This window comes from Seriola lalandi, unplaced genomic scaffold (genome assembly GCF_002814215.2).
Source record: "Seriola lalandi dorsalis isolate HSWRI2012SDOR001 ecotype SW California unplaced genomic scaffold, Sedor1 jcf7180002054291, whole genome shotgun sequence".
Classification (NCBI taxonomy): domain Eukaryota; kingdom Metazoa; phylum Chordata; class Actinopteri; order Carangiformes; family Carangidae; genus Seriola; species Seriola lalandi.
In genome coordinates, this window is record NW_019524844.1 from 658,746 (window position 1) to 681,802 (window position 23,057).

Consider the following 23,057-nt stretch of genomic DNA (forward strand, 5'->3'; position numbering starts at 1 on the left):
GCCAATAAAAAAAGCAGACATAACAACATGTCGACATATTGTAGGTACCGTATCAAGCACCCTCCTTGTGTTTACTATTCAAATAAAAATATCCGGGGAGCCTGATCAGTGTCATGATGCCTGAAGTAGTCCAGGACAGCGAGGACGTTAGATAAGCCGACAGTGACGTCCAGGAGGTGGGAGCTGTTTCTGAACGTGACCAGCGGGCTGCAGCACCGACTCCACCGCGAGCCTGTCAAACACAACCAACACAGCCGACATGGCGGACTGGGGTGAGAAACTTAGTTGGGAAGGATAGCTATCTGTACACCATCCGCTACGACACAGGCTTTGTTTTAGGAGGCTAACACTCCCTTATTGTCAAACTTGCTCGTTAGATGTGGATTGGACTAACGAATTTCATGTTGTCGTTTTTACAGACGCTGACAACTTCGAGCCGGACGAGCCGATTAAAAAGGCGGCAGCGATGGACAAATGGGAAGGCGAAGACGAAGACGACGACGTTAAGGTAAATTTACATGACAAACACTCACACGGTCAGTACTTTACGCAGCTAACGTTTGTCAGTTGAACGTTAATCGAGCGGTTAGCTGGTCCGATGAATGTGAAGCTAACGTTGGGTAGAAGCACTCTAGCCCCGGCTGTGGTGCCATGCTCCACCGCAATCTCTGGCTGCCTGTCAGTCCCAACCCCCGTGTCTGTGTTAGCTTTGTGTTAGCTGACGGCTAACTCGTGTGGCTCTATCGGGCATGCTGTAGTAACTCCAGTTTAGCTAACGGTAGGCTCTACTCGGTTATCAACTGTCGTAACGTACCGTTAACACAATGGATGTTAACGCACTAATAAATGGTTTGGATTAAACTGACTTTCTGAATGCTTATATTGTTTGTTTTTAGTTTGAAGTGGACAGTCACGGATGTAATTTTTGGGTAGCCGGGCGTAATTTGGATAACGTAGCTTGAAGCTAACCTCTTCCCGGGCCACTTAGCTAGCAAACTCGCTAGCTCCCCTGTCAGCTTGCGTCTAAAATGAGCTTTACCGTTAGGTAACCTCGACGATAGCGTCGTTAACCCAAGTGGTTTGAAATACTTGGTTAATATAGACGGTTATCTCATCATTGCCCAAGGGTGGTTGCATTAAATGATTGCGTGAGGTTAGTAATTGTGTCTTGTCCTGAATACCTACAGGTTGAGTTTCGTTTAACATGAGGCAGCGTTAGCTTGCTAACCAACTTTAGCCACAATCACATGAAATCATCATCTGGGTTGATGACTCAACTGAGCCAAGAACTAGGCCTGGAAGTTTCCGACTTTACAACAGGCGTTTTGTAGGAGACTGGTTTTCAGTCGATGGTGCATTACAGGTGGTTATTACCTGAATGCTGACATTGTCGCTGTCCAGAAACCTCAGATAATTGACCCTGGGAAAGTACTGGTAGAGGCCTCTTCAATTGTTCAGGTTTCCGTCACATATGGTGCCCAAACTAAAGAAACTCATGATTTCATGTCCTCCGTAGTACAAACTGTGGTTTTATTCAGCAAGCAGGGTAAAATGTTTGTGGCAAACCAGGGTCTAACAGTCAATTACACAAATGAAAAGAATTTGTAATCTCAAGTGGATTGTGTTGAGTTATTCTTATATGTACAGTATGCTCAAATACAACAGCAGCTTGTGGAAACCCAGGCTATAAATAGGTCAAATAGTAATGTATATAACTCTGTGTTTTAAAGTAGAGTTAGTTATCCTACTAACAGTTTGTGAAGCACTAACTTTTTCTGATAAAGACTATGTGGGAAAGGCCTTTAATTCCTAGATGAAATTAAAGGATAGGATTTAAATGTTTAACGACTATGTAGATATTATTGGATTGCACTACTTGGCAGATCTTGAACTGTGTATTTGTACTTGGTTTTTGGATCAGTCCCCAACTAGTGCTTTCTCCTGGCAGCATTAAGTAGGGCATGTGTATTTTAAATTATTTCCTCAATATTAATGTTGAGGTTTTCCAATAACAATATCCCAATATGGAAGGTGTACCCAAAATCACCCATAAAATAATTAAAAAATCAATGAGCCACACACCCCTGGTAAGATTCAAAGTCCTTAAATGTGTCAAACAAAAACTAACAACCGATTTTGTTTGTTTTTTAGTCTCCATTTGTACAGACTCATTCATCTGACAACAGATATTTGTAGAACAACAAAATATCATTTGAGATCAACTGATTTCACTGAAATGTTACAAATGAGGTTATTGAAATATCACCCATCTGTAGTATTAAGATATTTATTGCTCTGGATAGACTTGGATATATCCAGCATTACATACTTTTGTTGCCTACATTCCCTTGCCTATATTGTAACTAACTGTAATACTGTTTGTGTGTTAAATGGTCTTTGTATCCTCATTATTCAAATGTATTATATAAAACTTTCAATAGACTCATTTATTTTATAATTTATAAAGAAATTTACATATGTCTCAATTAATGATTTTTCCACTACTTGCTTATGTAGCCTGAATAATGATAACTATCCCAACTTTTTTTATTTACAGGACAACTGGGATGATGAGGAGGAAGATGAGGAGAAAAAAGGAGAGGTGAAAAAAACAGGTTTGTATTTTTCACAAGAACTTGATGTATTCTACAGTATGTTAATCAGGGGCTAAATTGTCTGCTTTTTCTGAAATTTACATTTTGCCTATATTCCATTATTTTTCATTTTCAGAGACAAAAGTTTCTGAAAAGAAAAAATTGATTGAGAAGATCAAAGAGAAAGAAAACCGGTTAAAGAAGAAACAACAGGAGCTGAAGGAGAAAGAGATGGAGAATAAAGTGAGTCTTTCTTTTTTCTTTTTTTTGTTTCTTTTAATCTGTTATGTCTTTAACAGTTATAGTATAGCATTATAGTAACTATAATGCACAAAACTATTGTCCCCTCTGTCATCTCTAATGTTTTAATTTTGACTTTGTGGTATCTGTTAATACAGCAAGAGGAGCTCACTCCTGAAGAACAACTCGAAGAGAAGTTAAGAGTGAAGAAATTACAGGAAGACGCAGACTTGGAGCTAGCAAAAGATGCTTTTGGTAAGACAGCACTACCTTTCAGTTAACAAAGAAAAAAAATATAAGTAGTTTTCCACAATACACATTACTTCAATTTGTGTACATCCGACTGCAAAACTAATGCATACCTTTTTAAGAGAGAATGCAATTTACACTCACCTGCCACTTTATTTGGTAAACCTTGATAGTACTGGGTTGGACCCCCTTTTGCCTTCAGAACTGCCTTAATTCTTTGTGACATAGATTCAACTAGGTGCTGGAAACATTCCTCAGAGGTTTTGGTCCATATTGACATGATAGCATCACGCAGTTGCTACAGATTTGTAGGCTGCACATCCATGATGCAAATCTCCCGTTCCACCACATCCCGAAGGTGCTCTGTTGGATTGAGATCTGGTGACTGTGGAGGCCATTTGAGTACAGTGAACTCATTGTCATGTTCAAGAAACCAGTTTGAGATGATTTCAGCTTTGTGACATGGCGCGCTATCCTGCTGGAAATAGCCATTAAAAGATGGGTACACTGTGGTCATAAAGGGATGGACATGCTCAGCAACACTACTCAGGTAGGCTGTGGCGTTTAAACATTGCTCAAGTGATACTTAGGGGCCCAAAGTGCGCCAAGAAAATAACCCTCATATAATTACACCACCACCACCTGCCTGAACCATTGATACAAGGCAGGATGGATCCATGCTTTCATGTTGTTTACACCAAATTCTGACCCTACCATCCGAATGTCGCAGCAGAAATCGAGACTCATTGGCCCAGGCAACGTTTTTTGAATCTTCTATTGTCCAATTTTGGTGAGCCTGTGCGAATTGTAATTCCTGTTCTTAGCTGACAGGAGTGGCCCCTGGTGTGGTCTTCTGCTGCTGTAGCCCATCTACTTCAAGGTTTGACATTTTGTGCATTCAGAGATGCTCTCCTGCATACCTCGGTTGTAACGAGTGGTTGTTTGAGTTACTGTTGACTTTCTATCTGCTCGAACCAGTCTGGCCATTGTCCTCTGACCTCTGGCATCAAAAAGGCATTTTTGCCAGAGAACTGCCGCTCACTGGATATTTTCTTTTTTTCAGATCATTCTCTGTAAACCCTAGAGATGGTTGTGTGTGGAAATCCCAGTAGATCAGCAGTTTCTGAAATACACAGACCAGCCTGTCTGGCACCAACAACCATGTCACGTTCAAAGTTACTTAAATCACCTTTCTTCTCAATTCTGATGCTCGGTTTGAACATCAGCAGATCGTCAGACTATGTCTACATACCTAAATGCATTGAGTTGCTGCCATGTGATCGGCCTATTAGATATTTGCGTTGACGGGCAGTTGAGCAGGTGTACCTAATGAAGTGGCCAGTGAGTGTATATTTCATGTATAATTTGCTTGGCTTGCATAAGTCTTTGTTGGATTGTTACCATGGAATTTCCTCTACTTTTCAAAAACGGATACCCTCTTGTTCATACTGTAGATGCAACATACTGTAACTCACGAATCATTTTAATTTTAACCTGTTCATATACTCATGCTTAGCTGTGTCATGTATGTAGACTTGGAATGTGTGTTCAGGACCTACAAAAATGTATGCTTTTCTGAGATATTATAGGCTTTTTCTTTCACCAAAAAAACCCTCTTTGTAACCAGTTTGTCATAACATATAAGCATTTTCTGAACCCTCACCAGTATTTACTTAGCCTGTCTCTTGTATGTGGTTTTACTAAAAGCAGAAGCATCATGAAGTAAGAATTTTTTTTTTTAAAACAGTTTTAGTTTTTGTAATTAATGTATGTTTAAAGAAGTGCATAGTGTTCCCAAAATTTGCTTTTTTAGAAATAATAAACACCATATGACATTTTTCACTTTAATTATTCCAGTCTCTCATACATAGGTAACTAGAGTGTTACTCAGTAGAACGCATGGCAAACAATCCCATACATGTCTGTCAGATCGATAATTATCTGTATATGTACCAAACTGTACATTCATAGATCTCAACATCATTAATATGGTGAGAGGTCAGTCAGTTTGTGTTTGTTTTACATTAAGATCCATAGATTACTTCTTGAGAAATTAAGGAAAATATAGAAAAATGGCCTTTCTTGCAAGGTTAAGGGAAAAAAACACTCTCCTTTATGATGGATCGGCATCCTAAATTTAATGGGTTCTTCCCTGGCCCATGCTCCATCTCTACTGTTTTTAAATTACCACAATCCTATTTTGCCATTCCTGTGCTGTAAATGTTTTGATATTGCTGTAATCTCAGCACCCTGAAAAATGTCAGCTCAAATTTACACCCTTAAGCAAAATTGTTGGTGTGAACACACTGGAGGTCCAATATAAAAGCATATACATCAAACTGCTTTTTACATTTTTTTTTCAGGTGTTAGCAGCACTTCGAACAGTGTTACTGGGATCGATGCCATGTGTCCATCTTCCAAAGAAGACTTCACAGAGTTTGAAAAATTGCTGAAAGAAAAGATATCCCAGTTTGAAAAATCTGTGCATTATTCAAGTTTCTTGGAGTCATTGTTTCGGGAACTCTGTATTTCATGTAAGTATCTTTTGCACTAATTTTTACTGAACAATATTGATTGATACCCATATTTACCATGTCAGTCAAAGCAGGCTTGACCAATAACTGTTTTGTTTTTTTTTCCTCTTACAGTGGAAGTAGATGACTTGAAGAAAATCAGTAATTCCCTGTCAGTCCTACTTAGTGAAAAACAGAAACAAGAAAAAGTGAGTGACTGCATCCTTGTATTTTGGTATTTTTTCAGATAAATTTAGATCTGTAGTATTCAGTAGGGGGTGCTGTTTAGCTTGCCTAGTCACTTCATGTCTGCTCGTAGTCGAAATATACTAGTTATATCCTTTTTAATATTCATCTGGTGTCTATACTGAATCTAAATAAACAGTGATATATTTGTTAATTCAAGTGTGATATGTAACATACCAGCTGAATACACATGAATAATTTAGTCTCTTACATTGTTCAACCAGAGAGCTCTCAGGTCAAATTAGAAAGCTGTTTTGCTGCAAATGTGTATTCATATATAATGTATATCGTTTTAAGTGACTTTTTATTTGCCTTTACAGCAAAACAAAGGAAAGAAGAAGAAGAAAGGGGTCGTAGCTGGAGGTGGGTTGAAAGCACAGCTGAGAGATGACCTTGACTATGCAGAGTTTGATGGTGGATACGCCCAAGACTATGAGGACTTCATGTGACACTGGCTCCATCACTACTGCCCTTTACCCCTCCCAACCCTCAGAAATGCAGCTGTACCTTCTCATGCTGTCCAGTGCCATCCTGGAAAATCTGAACTATGTGTTGCCCCCTTCATTTTGCTTCAATGACCAGAGGGAGTATACCAGGGAGCATACAGTCTCACCAACTCTTTATGTTCATACATATGGAATTGCCTTTTCTCTGTCTCATTCAGCCTCGACTCACACACACACATAATCATGTAGTAACTGTTGGGTGACCCAGCTTCAATGGAGAATACATTGTAACTGCTGTTGTCTGAGTTTTGCGGGGCGCATTTTTAATTAAATGTTGCTCCTGTCAAAATGGCAGATATAGTATTGCAGTTATAACTGTAGTGACATAGAAACACAAGGTTCTATGCAAATTCTTTAACCAGAATGTCATGTATATATTATAGGTCTCACTTACCTGTGGATGGTTCTTACAGGAAAGTATATAGTATCTATAACTTTGGTTGCCAAATGCAGAACAATTATTCAGTACATTATTCATCTTTATCTCTGGAAAGGTTGCATTGTAGGTGATTTTGAGACTGATGCAACATGTAAGTAGTAGTTGTGAGAGAGCACATGACATTCATTGTAAGATAAAAGGGATAGACAAGTATAATAAATGTGACTTTAAAACCTCACAGCCATTCTCTTGATACATCTCTGGAATATCCTTGAAAATTTGGAGCAAAGAGTGCTTAAAGGTATTTTTTGTGCATGACAAAAATGTAATTTACTAATTTGATTTGTACTAATGCAGAAAAAGTATGGATCAGGCAAGGGGATAAACTTGCTACAACTGGTCTCCTAATCATTGCTTCTGCAGGCTTGTATCAAGTGTGATGAGGAGCGGGGGCTTATGGGCTTCACCCCACCATGTCTTCATATGGGCTACAGTTAGTTGAAAGGGGCATATTTCTCCTTTTCTTTTCTAGCAATTGACCAGTTTCAATGTTACATGGACAATTGGATACATTATAACGTGGAAAATACAGCATCTGCAGTGTTTTATAAGCATCTAATTTAATAAATCACTGGTCAAAAGGATAAGTTGTCTTTTTGTCTTTGTTTACAACATCAAGGAAAGAATCTTGAAAGTAATAACCAATTGCAGATTTTAAGGCATGTGTAATAAATACTCTATTTACAGTTTCAAGTAAATATTTACGACAGTACAGTTGAAAATGTAGAGTAAGACAGAAAAATCAGATGGCTTAGCTTTGTTCAGTTACATATTCATTGATTTTGGAAAAAAAAAGTCAATATAAAATATTTGTATCAAAATGTGGTTAACACTATCCACTCATCTCCATTGTAGGTATTCATTTGGTCTCCCATGTTGACCTTCAGTGTTGCTTAGCTTGTGGCATCCGTGCGTCTTCCTGTAGGATTTCTGGTGCTACGTCTACGACTGCTGCGAGGTGCATTGGCCCTCTGCCGGCGTCGGTTCTGCCTGCCTTCTCCTCTCACCACACTTGTTACTGTCTGACCTTGAGAACTCTGCTGTGCCTGGAAGACACTCTGTCGTGACACCTCACGATCTCCACAGGTGAACGTCAGTGCCACACCCTCGTTGCTCTTCATGACACGAGATGTACCATCAGAAGTGCCATCAAAGCAGCGTCCAAGAGCAATCTCTTTAGCTGTGCGGGGATCCTGGTCTGTCACTGTATAAATTCCATAGTTATGGCCAAGAGGGTCAAGAGGCGCTAGCATGGTGAACTCATTGGTGTCATTGTTGACGGCTAGGGGCAGGTGGTTGACCAGATATTCCTGAAGCATTGTGTTGACATGATCTCTCTTGCAGCTTCCTTGTGGAATCACCTTCACCAGGGTACGATCGACACGCTCTTGATCATACAGCATCCCACTGCATTTGAACTCCAAACACACAGCTGATACAGTTGTCTGGTCCATGTCACGGATGCTGCGACTATCTCGGAGTCCATAGAGCTGGCCCACTGTCTTGGGATGGGTGCCACCCATGTTGCGGGACCGCACATTGATCTCATGTGGGCTGTTGATTTTTACTTTAATGTAGCAGGCACGGTATTCCATGGGCTTGGGCCACCAGCTCAGGTAGTCTTCTGTCCAGCTCATAGGGTCATCTTCATTGAACGGCACTGTGTTGTAATCATAGCGGTCACCTTCCACTCTTGAGAAGCGAAAGTGTGCTGCACTGAATGGGGCCTCCTCACATTCTTTCAATTTCTCAAATGCATACACTGGTCCGTTGCCTTCCTCAGCTGTGTTGGGACTTGGTTTTGCCACATTAATGCTGAATGCTGTTTTCTTCACCCTGGGGTCTTCATGGTCAGTTCGTTTGTAGTTCAGTTTACCCAGGTAAGGTTGGGGCACTCCAACAAGGTTGGGATTGAGTTTGGGAGCAGAAGGGACAGCCTCTAGTTCCTCCCCTGCAAGGTTGGCCATGACATAGGCAGAGTAGGCATCAGCTTTTTGTTCATCACAGAAGGCAGGAAGACAGGCACCATTGGAGCCAGTGATGACACTATCAAATCGGCCCCAGGCACGTGGGTTTGAGGAGTAGCCGGCTGTGGGCTCCATGTTTATGAGACTCACCACAACTCCCTCCACCTGCTCACTGGGCATGAAGCGCTCACTGCGGAAGGCCCTCACTTTCACATAGCACCTGCGGTTCTCTGGGACGTCCAGGTTAAACAGCCGTCTCTCTCTGATCTCCATGTTACCAATCAGAAAGGTTCTCTCCTCCCTTTTGCCTCTTCTTTTCTTCTCCACCTGTAGACTTCCCTCCTCCTCCCAGAGCCCAGTATCAGGGTTCAGTGACCACAGCTTCATGGTGTTAAGATGCTCAGGCATCGTCACCTGAGCAGAATCCAAGAGCACCTTTACTTCACCTGCGTTCAAGGGCTCATTGTTTTCCTCACCCCTGAAGTCAACTGAGAACATACCGTAGGTTCTCAGTGGCAGGGTATCTCCTTCATCTCCCACAAAATTGAGATCACTTTGTGCTGCAGCAGCTGTGGAAACATCTCTTGGGTCAAGAAATGTTACACTAGCATTGACGTTGCCCATATAGACCTCTCCATTCTCCTTATAGAAGGAATGGGGAGGAATCTGGAGCTGAACCATGGCCTCCTGGCCCTCCACCTCCCCAAGCTCCAGAGTGCTGGTTTCTGTGGAGCTGATGGTAACAGGAGCTTTCTTTCTTAGAAGTTTGATCTCATGGTAAACAGCCCCTCCTTTGGTGTTAAATGGAAGTACCTTGGTGGTGTTGACAAATTTCTGCATGTTGTCCACAAATGTCAGGACTAGCCTCTCTGTGTCTGGAGGGACCTGGATGGAGAAGGTACCTTTGTAGCCTGTGCGACTAATTCTGACTCCATTCATAAAAATATGGCCAAACCTCATTGGCTCACCATTGTCTGCAGCAATGGCCCTACCATGCACAATAGCCTTGGTGTCCACACATTTCTGGCAGCCACACTCAGTCACCACCATGGTGGGCAGCTGGTAACCCTGGCATGTTAGCTGCCTCTCCTCCATCTTTTCCACGCCACAGCAATAAACCACTTTGTCTTTGCACCGGATGCCATTGTCCAGCTGTCCAGTACATGTACTGGAGGGACACTTGCCCACATCATAGTAGAATGAGTTTGTGCTGTTTTGGTAGCAGTCATGTGGAAGACGGATGAGGTGGGATTCAGGCTTTGGGTTACATGAATGCTCATTTCTACCTGTGTTTGAGATGCAGAAATCAAAATATTAATTAAGTTTTATCATACTGCCATCTTTCTTGAGTTAAATACAGTATGTACCCCATTGTGATTACTCTGCTTAATGCTCACAAAGTCTGTTTTTTTCACATTCCTGTGTATTAAATATATTTAGAAATTTAACGAGAACACACCTAAGACTTTGAGTGTAGCTGGTTTGGTCTTAATAGCCCCAGATGCGCCACTTGCTCTGCAGTAGTACTCCCCGGCCTGCTCAGGACGCAGACCTTTGAGGACCAAGGTGTTCTCAGACTGCTTCTCCATGAGACTGTTGTTATGAAACCTGTTAGTTCACAGAGAAGGAAAGACAGCAGAAGCAAAGGCATGAAATAAATCATAGTTTAGATTTGAAATTAAAAAAAACAACAGTGAATGACTCTGTCAACTATGATTTCAATATAACAAGTCTTACCACTGGTACTTGTCTGGCTGTGGCGTTCCCGCTACTTTGCAGCAAAAGGCAGCAGTTTGTCCCTGCCTCCTGGCCTTGCTCTCAGGGTTGCTCAACACATGAAGCTTCTCTGGCATATGATAGTTGGAGATAAAATTACATATTAGCTTTTAGTTTCCTTACATGCTTTGCAAACTTCTTGTCAGTAAAAATGTAGCTCAAAAATATTTTTATATCTTAATCTGATACAGCTCCAATGGTAATGTGAACCATAGTCAAATATTTTGCTGTGAAACCCCATCTACTGTACCTGTTCTTTTTAGTTGGACACTGAGGACTGAGGTGTGTTCAGCACTGTTGGGGACAACAACGTTGAGGGTGGCATGACCCTGCAGGCTGACTGTCAGCGTGGTGTTGCCATCAGGGCAGATACCAGGGATGCGGAAATGTCCGTTGTGGTCAGTAAGGGTAAGGAGCTTGCCATAGCGAAGGATGGTAGCCCCTACAGCAATGAGACCTCCAGCACCACGTACAGAACCCAACAGGATGTGCTCTTCACACATGCATGTGTCACACTCAGCATTCGCCCTCCCCATTACACACTGCAGGGAACAATCTAAAGAGAAAAACAAAAAAATACGAAGTTGAGTGATTCACAGGTTTTAATTCACGACCTGACTGAATTGAATCAAAGAAGTCAGGGTCTGTAAAACTAAACTGACACTAACTTACCTGCTTTTGGACACTCATGTCCATTGCATGCCTTCCCTTCTACTTTAGGTCCACTGCAAGGCACAGAGTGAGACTGGCAGTTTCTTGAGCGAACTTGGACCCCCAATTGACCACAGAGGGCAGGACATGGGCTCCATCCTGACCACGGCCCCCAAGTACCCTGAGTTTTCACACTGTTATCTGTTGGAAAATAGATTATTAATAATATTCAAATCATCATCATGAAACGAAATGTGTTATTATTTGTATGTGTATTAGCAGAAAATGGTTAGAAGCAGGAAAAAGTAAATCTTTTAAAAAGCATTCAAGGACTCCATGAATGAATATCAAAGGCGCTATGAGACAAACCTTTGGGACATAAGAAGCGGACTGCGTAGTTGGAGCAGTTGCGTTCGGGACCTTGCTCCACATTGAGGCACCAGAAGCCCACAGTGGGGTCTGCATGGACCTTCTCCCCAGTTTCACGGGCTGGGACCCATTCAGTGGTTCTGGCTTCGATTGCCCGTGGAGTCTCACACACTCGGGCGCGGTAATAGAAACGAATGGCCTCCAGCTGCTCATAGTCCCCCCGGCCTCCGGGGTGATCGACATTGAACCATGTGGTCCACTCAAAGTTTTCTAGACACATATAGAGCACAAAAATAGACATGGCCTGAGTAGCAGCTCATTCTGTGTTCAGCATATCTACCACAAGTTAGGAATATGACTAAACCAATAAAAAGACCTCATACACTTTTCATTTGGTTTAGGATTTTGGAAGTTACCATCAGAGTGATATACCGCAGGACCAGACTCTTTGTTGTCCTTTCTCCATGATCCTGCAACAGACAAAACATAATGTGTGATTAATGCCTTAACTGTGTCTTACATGATAAGTAACATTCATATTGGCAATGTGCTTTAATTATTATTCCAAATGTTGTTTTCTTGAAAGCATAATTTAATGTCTGTGAAATGCATTTAACGTAAACATGAAAGCAATTATTAATGACTTGGCAGCTGTAATTCAGTTTTGACACTCATTGAAAAAACCTAAATAAATCTGCAAGAAGGAACATATTTTTAGCTGTAGACCAATTTTTGTAGAAAAAAATCCAACTAAATCATACATTAACCTTCAACTTTCCCTTGACTTTACATTGTTAAATTTGTCTGTTTTAACATCCTGCCTCCAATCTCATTAGACTGCAATGCACAACTGTCTGTATTTTGATGTGTATACATGTGCAAATGTCTCAATCTGACTGTTACTTGTGTGTGTATGTTGTATATGAAGGGTGTGGTGTCTTTCTGTACACATGTGCCACTAACAAGAGTCTTGTCATCTAGGTGAGAGACCCACCTTGAGCAGTAACAACAGAGGCTGCGGTGATTCCCAGGATGAGGAGAAGAGACCTCAGTGACATTTTCACACTCTGTCGCTACGTCTGGCCCTTGAACTTTCACCTCTGGTAAGTGTGTGTTTCACACTAGGAGCTCCAAAGAAGATAGAGTCCAGCAGCAGAAACTCCTGGTGGGAAGATTATGATAAAACATGGGGAAGAAACATAAGATGAGCCAATGATCCATGTTACCAATGTTCAATATTGCATTTCAATGTTGTTTTTAAACACATACTGTACACTCCTGTGGATGTGAGACAAAAAATATACTTACGTACTACTTAAAATTGCGTTTTAGTGTTAAACTTTAATAAACTGAATTAAATAATAGTTCCTATCAAGAACTAAAAAAAATTTGCTTGTAAGGATTCTGTTCCATGCTTTTTGTCTTTCTGAGGTTTTAGGGTGAAAAAACATGGCTGGACAGAGCCCCCCACTCAGATTACACATCTGTGTTAGCCATCACCATTTGTCAGGGGAACAGTCAAACATTTCTGCATCCACTGACGAAACACTGGCAACACAATCCAAACACCCACACACACACACACACACATACGTATACACACACACACACACACACAATTTGCATTTGGTTTATTACACTGGCAAAAGTGTAAATGACATACTATTTAGTCACCGTTTATTTTAAGGTGAAAGACTATTGATTATATAATGAATACATTAATTAAGTTTGAACAGGAGGAGTTACATGCAGTAGATTAGAGTACAGTGAAATTATAATGACTATTAGCAGATATGCAACTTCAACAGTAATCTGAAATAAAGACAATAAAGACGAAGATTCAAATGCAAATAATACTATTCAAATTACGGGCTCTGAAATCAGAATGAACTGTCCACTTTCTGCAACATACAGTGGGGTCCAAAAGACTGAGACCACTTTCCCATTCATTCACTGTAGTTTAAACTTAAACCACTAAAGCAGTTGACTATTTTACTGATACCGTTTTTAATCATGCATGCAATAACAGCCCAGTTGCATTCACATTGTGGTATTCCTACTGCTGCCTTTATATTTTAAAGTATATAGTTATAACAGATTGACACAGACGCATTATCTTATCTAATAATCTGCTCTTTCCTTACCTTCTTGTTGATTTCACTATCCTGTTTTTTTTGTTTTTTTAGCAATGTCCTTCTGTACCCTCTTTTTTCTTTCTTTATATATCTGTCTCACATGTCTCTCCTCCACCTCTGTTCTTCACTCTGGTTCAACACACTCCCTCACATTCTCTTTTATACCTCTCGGCCTCGGGCACCCCTGCCTCTCCTCCCTCCTCTCTTGGCAGTGTGCCACAGCGTCTTTTGATTACATTATTATCCCTATAATTTATCACCCTCATTGTACAACCATGACACGCTGTGGTTATTAAATAGTGCTACATATGAAAGAGGGACAGTCAGGGGGTCTGAGTAACAAATGCTGGTGTTAATAAATTGACCCCCTGTTCAAGATCAATGCTGATTGAGGTAAACTGGGCATTTGTCTTTTCCTCTGCTCTCAGCCTGAATGTTTCTGTTTCATGACTCTGCATGCAGAGCGTACACTGCATGCTGATGACAGAAGTGGATCCAATAAGCACATTGGCTTTCAAATATGTTATAAATAAAGCACCATAAAACACATTTTAGAGTCAATGTACATTTACAGTAATTCTTGACAAATCTTTCTTTCTTTATTGTCACATAATTTTGATTTTTTTTAATTTATGTTGACATTTATACCATGTGAAGAAGCAATTTATTTAGAAAACACTTGAAAATGGACATTGAGTTACTTTTTTTTAAATGTCAAATGTCAAGTGGATTTGAACACAAGAACTGAGACCTTCATAAATAACATTATGCTCCTGGTTTTTACATCTTGTGCAGCTATGCATTTACACTTTGTTATATAATGTTACTACAGTTGCTACAGTTACATGTCTGGCAGTGTGATTAGAGGCCATTTTATTTCACAGTCTATGTGCAGTCACACAGTGTAAGTCTTATATATAGATTTTTAGACTGATTGCTGAGCGAATATTATATTTAAAAAAAATGTTTTAACTCATGTTACTATAAAAACATTTTACCAAAGAACATTAATCAAAACCTTGTTTCAGTTGGAGCATAAAGTCAGTCAGCAAACAGTTATTTAATACATCCAGCAGATACAGAGTAACATTATCATCCTTTTAAAGTTTTGTTTCTGGCCTGGCAAATATAAGTCCAATCTTCACCCATGTATGGCTTTTTAGCTACTAAATGCTCCACTATGTTCACAGACTAGTCGCTAACTGTGTCTGCTGTTTGGTGCTGGGCAGGTAGAGTACAGGATTTTTAGAGCTTTTTCACTGAAAACAACTGGCTAATGTGGCCTAAAACAGCAGCGAGAGTGTGAACATAAACAGTACAGCTGCAGGCCAGAACACCAAAACAATCGGCTAAAAGATAATAGGAAGGGTGATAAGTCTCTGTGCGATCATCCCTTTCATATTGCACTTATTCATTTAATATCACAGTGTAGAGAAAGAGTCAGAGACAGGGAGGATGTGGAGCAGATTCTAAAAACACAGACATGTCATGTCTGTTAGAGATCCTGTAATCACCAGGATCTGTTGTTTTTCCACACAACATTCATTAGCTGACCTCATCTTGTCAATTACAAGGCAAAGAACACCCAGAAGGGGAAGAATTTAACCTGGTGCCGCACCTCAGTCTTTCCAGGCTTCTTTCAGTTCCCAGGCCAGGTGAAGGGACCAATGACGGGTGTCAGCAGCTAAGTTAGCTTTCAAATGGGGTCATTTTGTGGATACATAAAGTAAAGTGTGCTTGTAATGTGTAGACATTACCTTCGACAGGGAATGAAGAGGAACCAGCCTCAGCAAAACAGGGAAAAGAAACAGTTCTCACTATGTTTAGTGAGGACAAGTTTATGGCACTTTTTAGGTCATCAAAGGACTTCATGTCTTCATAAACAAGGAGGACAGAGGTGGGGGGTAATGATGTGAGGATAGGAAAGTGAGAGAAGCGAGAACGGATACACAAACACAAATACACAAAGTTTGGTCTCTTGGCAACAGACACAGTCCATGTTCTGCCAAACAACAACTGGATTCCAGACAGGTAAATCATGTTGGGCAAAGAATCTGTGCAATTACATCAAGTGGGACTGTTTATGAAAGTGATGATTTTCATTAGTTTCCTTTTTTTGTCATGATTTAAACAAGCTCCACTATGTCATGCAGAAGGTGAAAGTTTTCGGTCATCAGGTTGGTATTCACTCAACCTCTAGCAACATCTGTCATCAACAATAAATACTTTACTTAACAGCGAACATTTTATATGACCAAAAAAATAGTTTCATCGGTTCGTTTATTTTTTCTGTTTGGTTTCACCATTTGTTTCATTTCAGTGTGTTATCAGACACTAGACATTAGAGCACATTATTACATTTACTACTTACTTACATTATTTTTTAGGTACTTTACTGAGTTGTTAAAAAAAACTCTGCCCAACTACAACACCAAAATGTTGCTTACATGATAATTAATCAGTCCAAAACACAAAATGTATAATAACATCACACTGACATGGGACATTCTATTGCATAATGAGCAAGTTTGATAAAAATTATGTTGACAATACTGTACTATTGCTCATAAGTTTTACAATACTTAAATGGTATATTTATATTAATGCAAATTCAATGTTTTATTACTACTTTTACTTTGGTAAAGGAGTGTGAATTCTTCACTTGGTGTTTAGTTTTTCTCAATCATTTTCTCAATCATTTGACATAAAATTACAGGTCTTGCTATTGAGAATAACTCCTTCAACAAAGTATAAATTCCTGCAGTGTTTGTGGTCGACACAACAGAATCACATGTAGAGGATACCTGTCAGTCACATTAAGAGTGGGGGTTCTTTCATGTTAATACATATGTAGGTTCTAACTGGCAACTCTACACCATTGTTATTTGAGCTCGGAACAAAAACATAAATAAAAGCAACATCCTGACCTGACATACCATCAATTACTGCGCCAAGCTGGAGTCCATCCCGTGACAGAGGTTGTATAACCAGAAACAGAACAAACAATACTGAACTACAAACACCAGATTTGATCACACCGACTCATGTCTGTTGGAACCCAGAAGTTAATGACCAAGGTAGATAGTCATACTATAGATATATAGATACTTTGCAGATTTAGAATAATAAAACATACAATGAATAAATAAATGATGCCATTATAGGTTACGTCTTGTTAATCCTTCAGGGGAAATTCACAAGCTACTAAAGGGCGTACAAAGTCATTTAAATTAGCTCAAAGTTACCGGCTGCAACACTGAAGTTTGGTATTTTAATTATATTTTGATACTTCTGTACTTTTACTTCTATAATCTTGACTTTTAATTTTAATGCAGTATTTCTACACAGTGGTACTGCTACTTTCACTTAAGTAAAAGATCTGAGCACTTCTTCCACCACTGCATTTAACTTATGCTTAACAGTATTTATGCTCAACAGAAGGTTTTAACCTGACAGTGTCAACATGCTATAATCGGTACGTTATGAATGAAGCTGTGTCAGTTATCTCAGTCTAATCTTAATAACAATCTGCCAGTGGGGTGTAGCTCTTGAGCTACTCTTTTTCTCTTCCATGAGGCTTTCTGTTCATCATCAATGACAGAAGTTGACTGTTTTCATCAGCGATGTAATTCTTATACGCTGAAAGATGATGTCCTTCCCCAAAAGTCAAACATTTTGACTTCCTTATGTTTTGGTAATTTCCTTGAATCTGGATAGCTTTTTTTTTTTCTTTCTTCCCTAAACAGACTTAAAGGAAGTAGAGTGGGCTCTCTCCCTCTGTGTGATACTGGGCCCCTAACGACAGTAGCAGAAGTTGCTCTGCATACTTTCACTGGTAGAGTCATTAAAGGGACCAACACTGTTCCCCCACCAGTGCTCTTTGCCTAACCTCTGCCTCCTCTATGTCCTGCTCTGCTCTGGAAAAATATTTCATGTCTCAGTGTCTGTCTTGGCTACAGGGGTCTCTGTTTAACCAGTGGCAACCAATACACTAAAATACTGTACTCAAGAGATTAAAGAATAAGTTCACATTTCTTCAAATCTTAATATTAAAACAATATTCTCACATTCATTTGTACTTTCAAAACAAGGACATAGATTTGCATGTCGACGGTAGGGATATGTCCCTATCAATATTTTTTGGAGGACAGAATTTTCCCTACCAATATTTGAGTTAACTTATTCGCACTATGTTTGGAGTGAAGTCATATTACATTATTAAAATGTGCCCTCCAAGAGGCTACGACTCCAAGAAAAAAAACAATTTAGGCATGCTAACATTTGATTGAGTGAAAGGATGGTGGCTATCTGAAGGCTTACGTCATGTGAGAGTATCACAGTAGTACTATTTATTTCTTGCTATACTATGACTTTTTATGACTTCTTATGCCATACTATACTATTACTTTAATGAATATTAATGCCTTTCTATACTATGAAGTTTGTATACCTTATTATACTGTATCGCTTTTATGACTTTTAATGCCTTACTTTACTATGACTTTTTATGCCTTACTATACTATGACTTTTTTTGACATTTTATGCTTTACTATACTATGGCTTTTTATACCTTAGTATATTACGACTTTTGATGACTTAAAATACTGTGACTTTTTTACGCATTACTATACTATGTCATTTTTATGACTCTTTATGCTTTACTATACTATGTAGTTTTTATGACGTTTTTATGCTTTACTAGACTATGACTCCTTATGTCTTACTATACTATGAAGTTTTTAATGACTTTTTATGCCTTACTATACCATGATATTTTGAGGCCTTACTATACTATGTCATTTTGATGACTTTTTATGCCTTACTATAATATGACTTATAATGCTTTACTATACTATACTGTTTTTAAGAATTTTTATGCCTTACTATACTATGTCACTTTTGATTACGTTTTATGCCTAACTATAATGTGACATTTCATGCCTTAATATACAATGTCATTTTTAATGACTTCTTAAGCCTTAATATACTGTCATTTTTATGATTTTTTTGCCTTATTATACATGTCGTTTTTATGATTTTTTATGCCTTACTATCCTATGACTTACTATACTATGACGTTTTTATGACTTTTTATGCTTTACTAGACTATGACTCTTTATGCCTTACTATACTATGAAGTTTTTAATGACTTTTTATGCCTAACTATACTGTGACAATTCATGCCTTACTATACAATGTCATTTTTATGACTTTTTAAGCCTTAATATACTACGTTGTTTTTATGATTTTTTTGCCTTACTATACTATGTCGTTTTTATAAATTTTTATGCCTTACTATGCTATGAAGTTTTTATGACTTTCTACTATGATTTTTTAAGATGTTTTATCCCTTACTATACTATAACTTATTATGCCTAACTATGTTATGACTTTTTTGACGGTTTATGTCTTACTATATTATGACCTTTGATAACTTACTATACAATGACTTTTTATACCTTGCTATACTATGACTTTTGTGCCTTAATATCCTGTTGTTTTGATTACTTTTTATGCCTTAATATACTATGACTTTTTATGCCTTACAGTACTATGATATTTTGAGGCCTTACTATACTATGTCGTTTTGATGCCTTTCTACAACTTACTATATATAGTATGTTGTTTTTATGACTTTTTATGCCTTACTATACTATGAGTTTTCATGCCTTACTATACCATGAAGTTTTATGACTTTTTATGCCTTACTATAATATGACTTACAATGCTTTACTATATTATGCTGTTTTTAAGAATTTTTATGCCTTACTATACTGTCATTTTTATGACTTTTTATGCCTTACTATACTGTGACATTTCATGCCTTACTATACAATGTAATTTTTATGCCTTATTAAATCTTAATATACTATGTCGTTTTTATTACTTTTTTTGCCTAACTATAATATTATGTTTTTATTACTTTTCATGCCTTACTATACTAAGACTTATCATGCCTTACTATACTATGTTGTTTTCATGACTTTTTATGCCTTCCTATAATATGAGTTTTCATGCCTAACTGTACTATGGGTTATTATGCCTTATTATATACTATGTTGTTTTTATGACTTTTCATGCTTTATTAATACTATCTCGTTTCAGTGAATTTTTTTGCCTTAATATACTATGATGTTTTTCTGCCTCACTATACTAAGATGTTTTTATGCCTTACTAAACTATGTTGTTTTTATGACTTTTTGTGCCCTATTTTACCATGACTTTTGATAACTACAGTAACTATACTATGACTTTTTATGGATTACTATACTATGACATTTGTATGCGTTAGTATACTACATTTTTATGACGTGTTATGCTTTACTATAATATGATTTTCTTGACTTACTATTCACCTTAAGAATATACAAAGAATTACAGGGCTTATGTTTGTGCAGGATTTGGAAAAACTGGTCCATGCATTTATCTTCAGTGGACTTGACTACTTTAATGGTGTCTTCACAGGTCTCCCTAAAATATCGATCAGACAGCTGCAGCTGATTCAGAACGCTTCTGCTCGAGTCCTCCTCAAGACCCAGAAAGTGGATCATATAACTCCAGTTCTCAGATCTTTACACTGGATTCCTGTCTGTCAGTGAAATTATTTTAAAATACTGCTGTTGGTTTATAAAGCACTGAATGGTTTAAGGCCAAAATACATTTCTGATCTGCTGTTACATTATGAACGATATATACCTCTCATGTCATCTGGTACAGGTCTGCTTTCTGTCCCCAGAGAAAAAACTAAACATGGAGAAGCAGCGTTCAGTTTTTATGCTCCACATATCTGGAACGAACTCCCAGAAAACTAAAGGTCTTCTGCAATTCTCAGGTCTTCAAATCACAGCTGAAGAATTTTCTATTTGCCACTGCCTTTTATTAAACCAAATCTGAGAGTTAGTATTTTACACTGCACTGTAACTTTTATTCTCCTGTTTTATCTGTCTTGTTCCTTTTTAGCTTCTTTTTATTTCCAAATTCAACACTTTTTGATTGTTTTTAAATGTCTTTTTAGTTATGTTGTTTTAATATTCTGTGTTGATGCCTTTTATGCTCTATGTTAAGCCCTTTGAATTGCCTTGTTATTGAAATGTGCTATACAAATAAAACTTGCCTTGCCTATGTCGTTTTTGTGACTTTTTATTACTTAGTATATGATGTTTTCATGCCTTACTATACTATGACTTGTTGTGACTTTTTACATTTACTATACTATGAGTTTTTAAGACTTTTCATACCTTACTATACTTTGACTTTTTAAGACTCGTTATCCTTTACTGTACTATGATGTTAATATTCCTTATTATACCATGATCTTATTATGCCTTACTATACTATGACTTTTTGCGCCTTACTATACTATGACAAAATTTATCCCTTACTATACTATGACTTTTTATGCCTTACTATACTATGACTATTTATGAATTTCTATACTGCGACTTTTTTATAAATTTTTATCCCTTACTATACTATGACATTTTATGACTTACTATACTACGACATTCTTGTGACTTTTTATGCCTTACTATACTATGACTCTTTATGCCTTACTATACTATGACTTTTCATGACTTTCCATACTCTGTCGTTTTTATGACTTTTTATGCCTTACTATACTATGTCGTTTTTATGACTTTTCATGAATTTCCATACTCTGTCGTTTTTATGACTTTTTATGCCTTACTATACTATGACTTTTTATGACTTTCTATACAGTGACGTTTTTATGAAGTTTTACGCCTTACTATACTATGACGTTTTTATGACTTTTTATGCCTTACTATACTATGACTTTTCATGCCTTACTATACTGTGTCGTTTTTATAACTTTTTATGCCTTACTATACTATGACTTTTTATGACTTTCTATACTACGACTTTTTTATAAATTTTTATCCCTTACTATACTATGACTTTTTATGCCTTACTATACTATGACATTCTTATGACTTTTTATGCCTTACTATACTATGTCTTTTTTTTGACTATCGATGCCTTACTATACTATGACTTTTTATGCCTTACTATACTATGTCGTTTTTATGACTTTTTATGCCTTACTATACTATGTCGTTTTTATGACGTTTTTATGCCTTACTATACTATGACTTTTTATGACTTTTTATCCCTTACTATACTATGACTCTTTATGCCTTACTATACTATGACTTTTCATGACTTTCCATACTGTGTCGTTTTTATGACTTTTTATTCCTTACTATACTATGACTTTTTATGACTTTCTATACCATGACGTTTTCATGAATTTTTATCCCTTACTATCCTATGACGTTTTTATGACTTTTTATGCCTTACTATACTATGCCTCTTTAAGCCTTACTATACTATGACTTTTTATGACTTTCTATACAATGACGTTTTCATGAATTTTTATCCCTTACTATCCTATGACATTTTTATGACTTTTTATGCCTTACTATACTATGACTCTTTGTGCCTTACTATACTATGACTTTTTATGACTTTCTATACTATGACTTTTTTATAAATTTTTATCCCTTACTATACTATGACTTTTTATGCCTTACTATACTATGACATTATGACTTTTTATGCCTTACTATACTATGTCTTTTTTTTGACTTTCGATGCCTTACTATACTATGACTTTTTATGCCTTACTATACTGTGTCGTTTTTATGACTTTTTATGCCTTACTATACTGACTTTTTATGACTTTCTATACTACGACTTTTTTATAAATTTTTATCCCTTACTATACTATGACTTTTTATGCCTTACTATACTATGACATTCTTACGACTTTTTATGCCTTACTATACTATGTCTTTTTTTTGACTTTCGATGCCTTACTATACTATGACTTTTTATGCCTTACTATACTATGTCGTTTTTATGACTTTTTATGCCTTACTATACTATGTCGTTTTTATGACGTTTTTATGCCTTACTATACTATGTCGTTTTTATGACTTTTTATGCCTTACTATACTATGTCGTTTTTATGACGTTTTTATGCCTTACTATACTATGACATTCTTATGACTTTTCATGCCTTACTATACTATGACGTTTTTATGACTTTTTATCCCTTACTATACTATGACTTTTCATGACTTTCCATACTGTGTCGTTTTTATGCCTCTTTATGCCTTACTATACTATGACTTTTTATGACTTTCTATACTACGACTTTTTTATAAATTTTTATCCCTTACTATACTATGACTTTTTATGCCTTACTATACTATGTCGTTTTTATGATTTTCTATGCCTTACTATACTATGACTTTTTATGCCTTACTATACTATGATGTTTTTATGACTTTTTACGCCTTACTATACTATGTCGTTTTTATAACTTTTTATGCCTTACTATACTATGA

General features: G+C 37.6%; 2 protein-coding genes across 2 annotated transcripts; one reads left to right on the plus strand and one right to left on the minus strand.

The window, feature by feature from the left end:
- Window positions 1–115: 115 nt before the first annotated feature.
- On the plus strand, window positions 116–7,374 carry eif3jb (eukaryotic translation initiation factor 3, subunit Jb). The gene is made up of 8 exons (XM_023405989.2): window positions 116–272; window positions 420–508; window positions 2,558–2,615; window positions 2,731–2,837; window positions 2,993–3,089; window positions 5,447–5,617; window positions 5,732–5,805; window positions 6,163–7,374. Exons 1-8 carry the CDS (start codon window positions 260–262, stop codon window positions 6,289–6,291), a joined length of 738 nt encoding a protein of 245 aa, XP_023261757.1. The 5' UTR covers window positions 116–259; the 3' UTR covers window positions 6,292–7,374.
- Window positions 7,375–7,422: 48 nt separating this feature from the next.
- cilp (cartilage intermediate layer protein, nucleotide pyrophosphohydrolase) lies at window positions 7,423–13,802 on the minus strand. Its single transcript, XM_023405988.2, has 9 exons — window positions 13,695–13,802; window positions 12,545–12,712; window positions 11,967–12,020; window positions 11,551–11,820; window positions 11,203–11,382; window positions 10,781–11,086; window positions 10,492–10,600; window positions 10,214–10,362; window positions 7,423–10,040 (listed from the first exon to the last, which is right to left on the minus strand). Exons 2-9 carry the CDS (start codon window positions 12,606–12,608, stop codon window positions 7,681–7,683), a joined length of 3,492 nt encoding a protein of 1,163 aa, XP_023261756.1. The 5' UTR covers window positions 12,609–12,712; window positions 13,695–13,802; the 3' UTR covers window positions 7,423–7,680.
- Window positions 13,803–23,057: the final 9,255 nt, after the last annotated feature.

Bases quoted from the DNA above. Each gene is read 5' to 3' on its own strand.
- cilp (XM_023405988.2), bottom strand. From the start codon at position 12,608: ATGTCACTGAGGTCTCTTCTCCTCATCCTGGGAATCACCGCAGCCTCT. The intron at 12,021-12,544 runs GTGGGTCTCTCA...TGTCTGTTGCAG, and splicing joins CTCTGTTGTTACTGCTCAAG to GATCATGGAGAAAGGACAAC. The intron at 11,087-11,202 runs GTAAGTTAGTGT...TTTTCTCTTTAG, and splicing joins ACATGAGTGTCCAAAAGCAG to ATTGTTCCCTGCAGTGTGTA.
- eif3jb (XM_023405989.2), top strand. The intron at 2,616-2,730 runs GTTTGTATTTTT...TTTCATTTTCAG, and splicing joins AGGAGAGGTGAAAAAAACAG to AGACAAAAGTTTCTGAAAAG. The intron at 2,838-2,992 runs GTGAGTCTTTCT...CTGTTAATACAG, and splicing joins AGAAAGAGATGGAGAATAAA to CAAGAGGAGCTCACTCCTGA.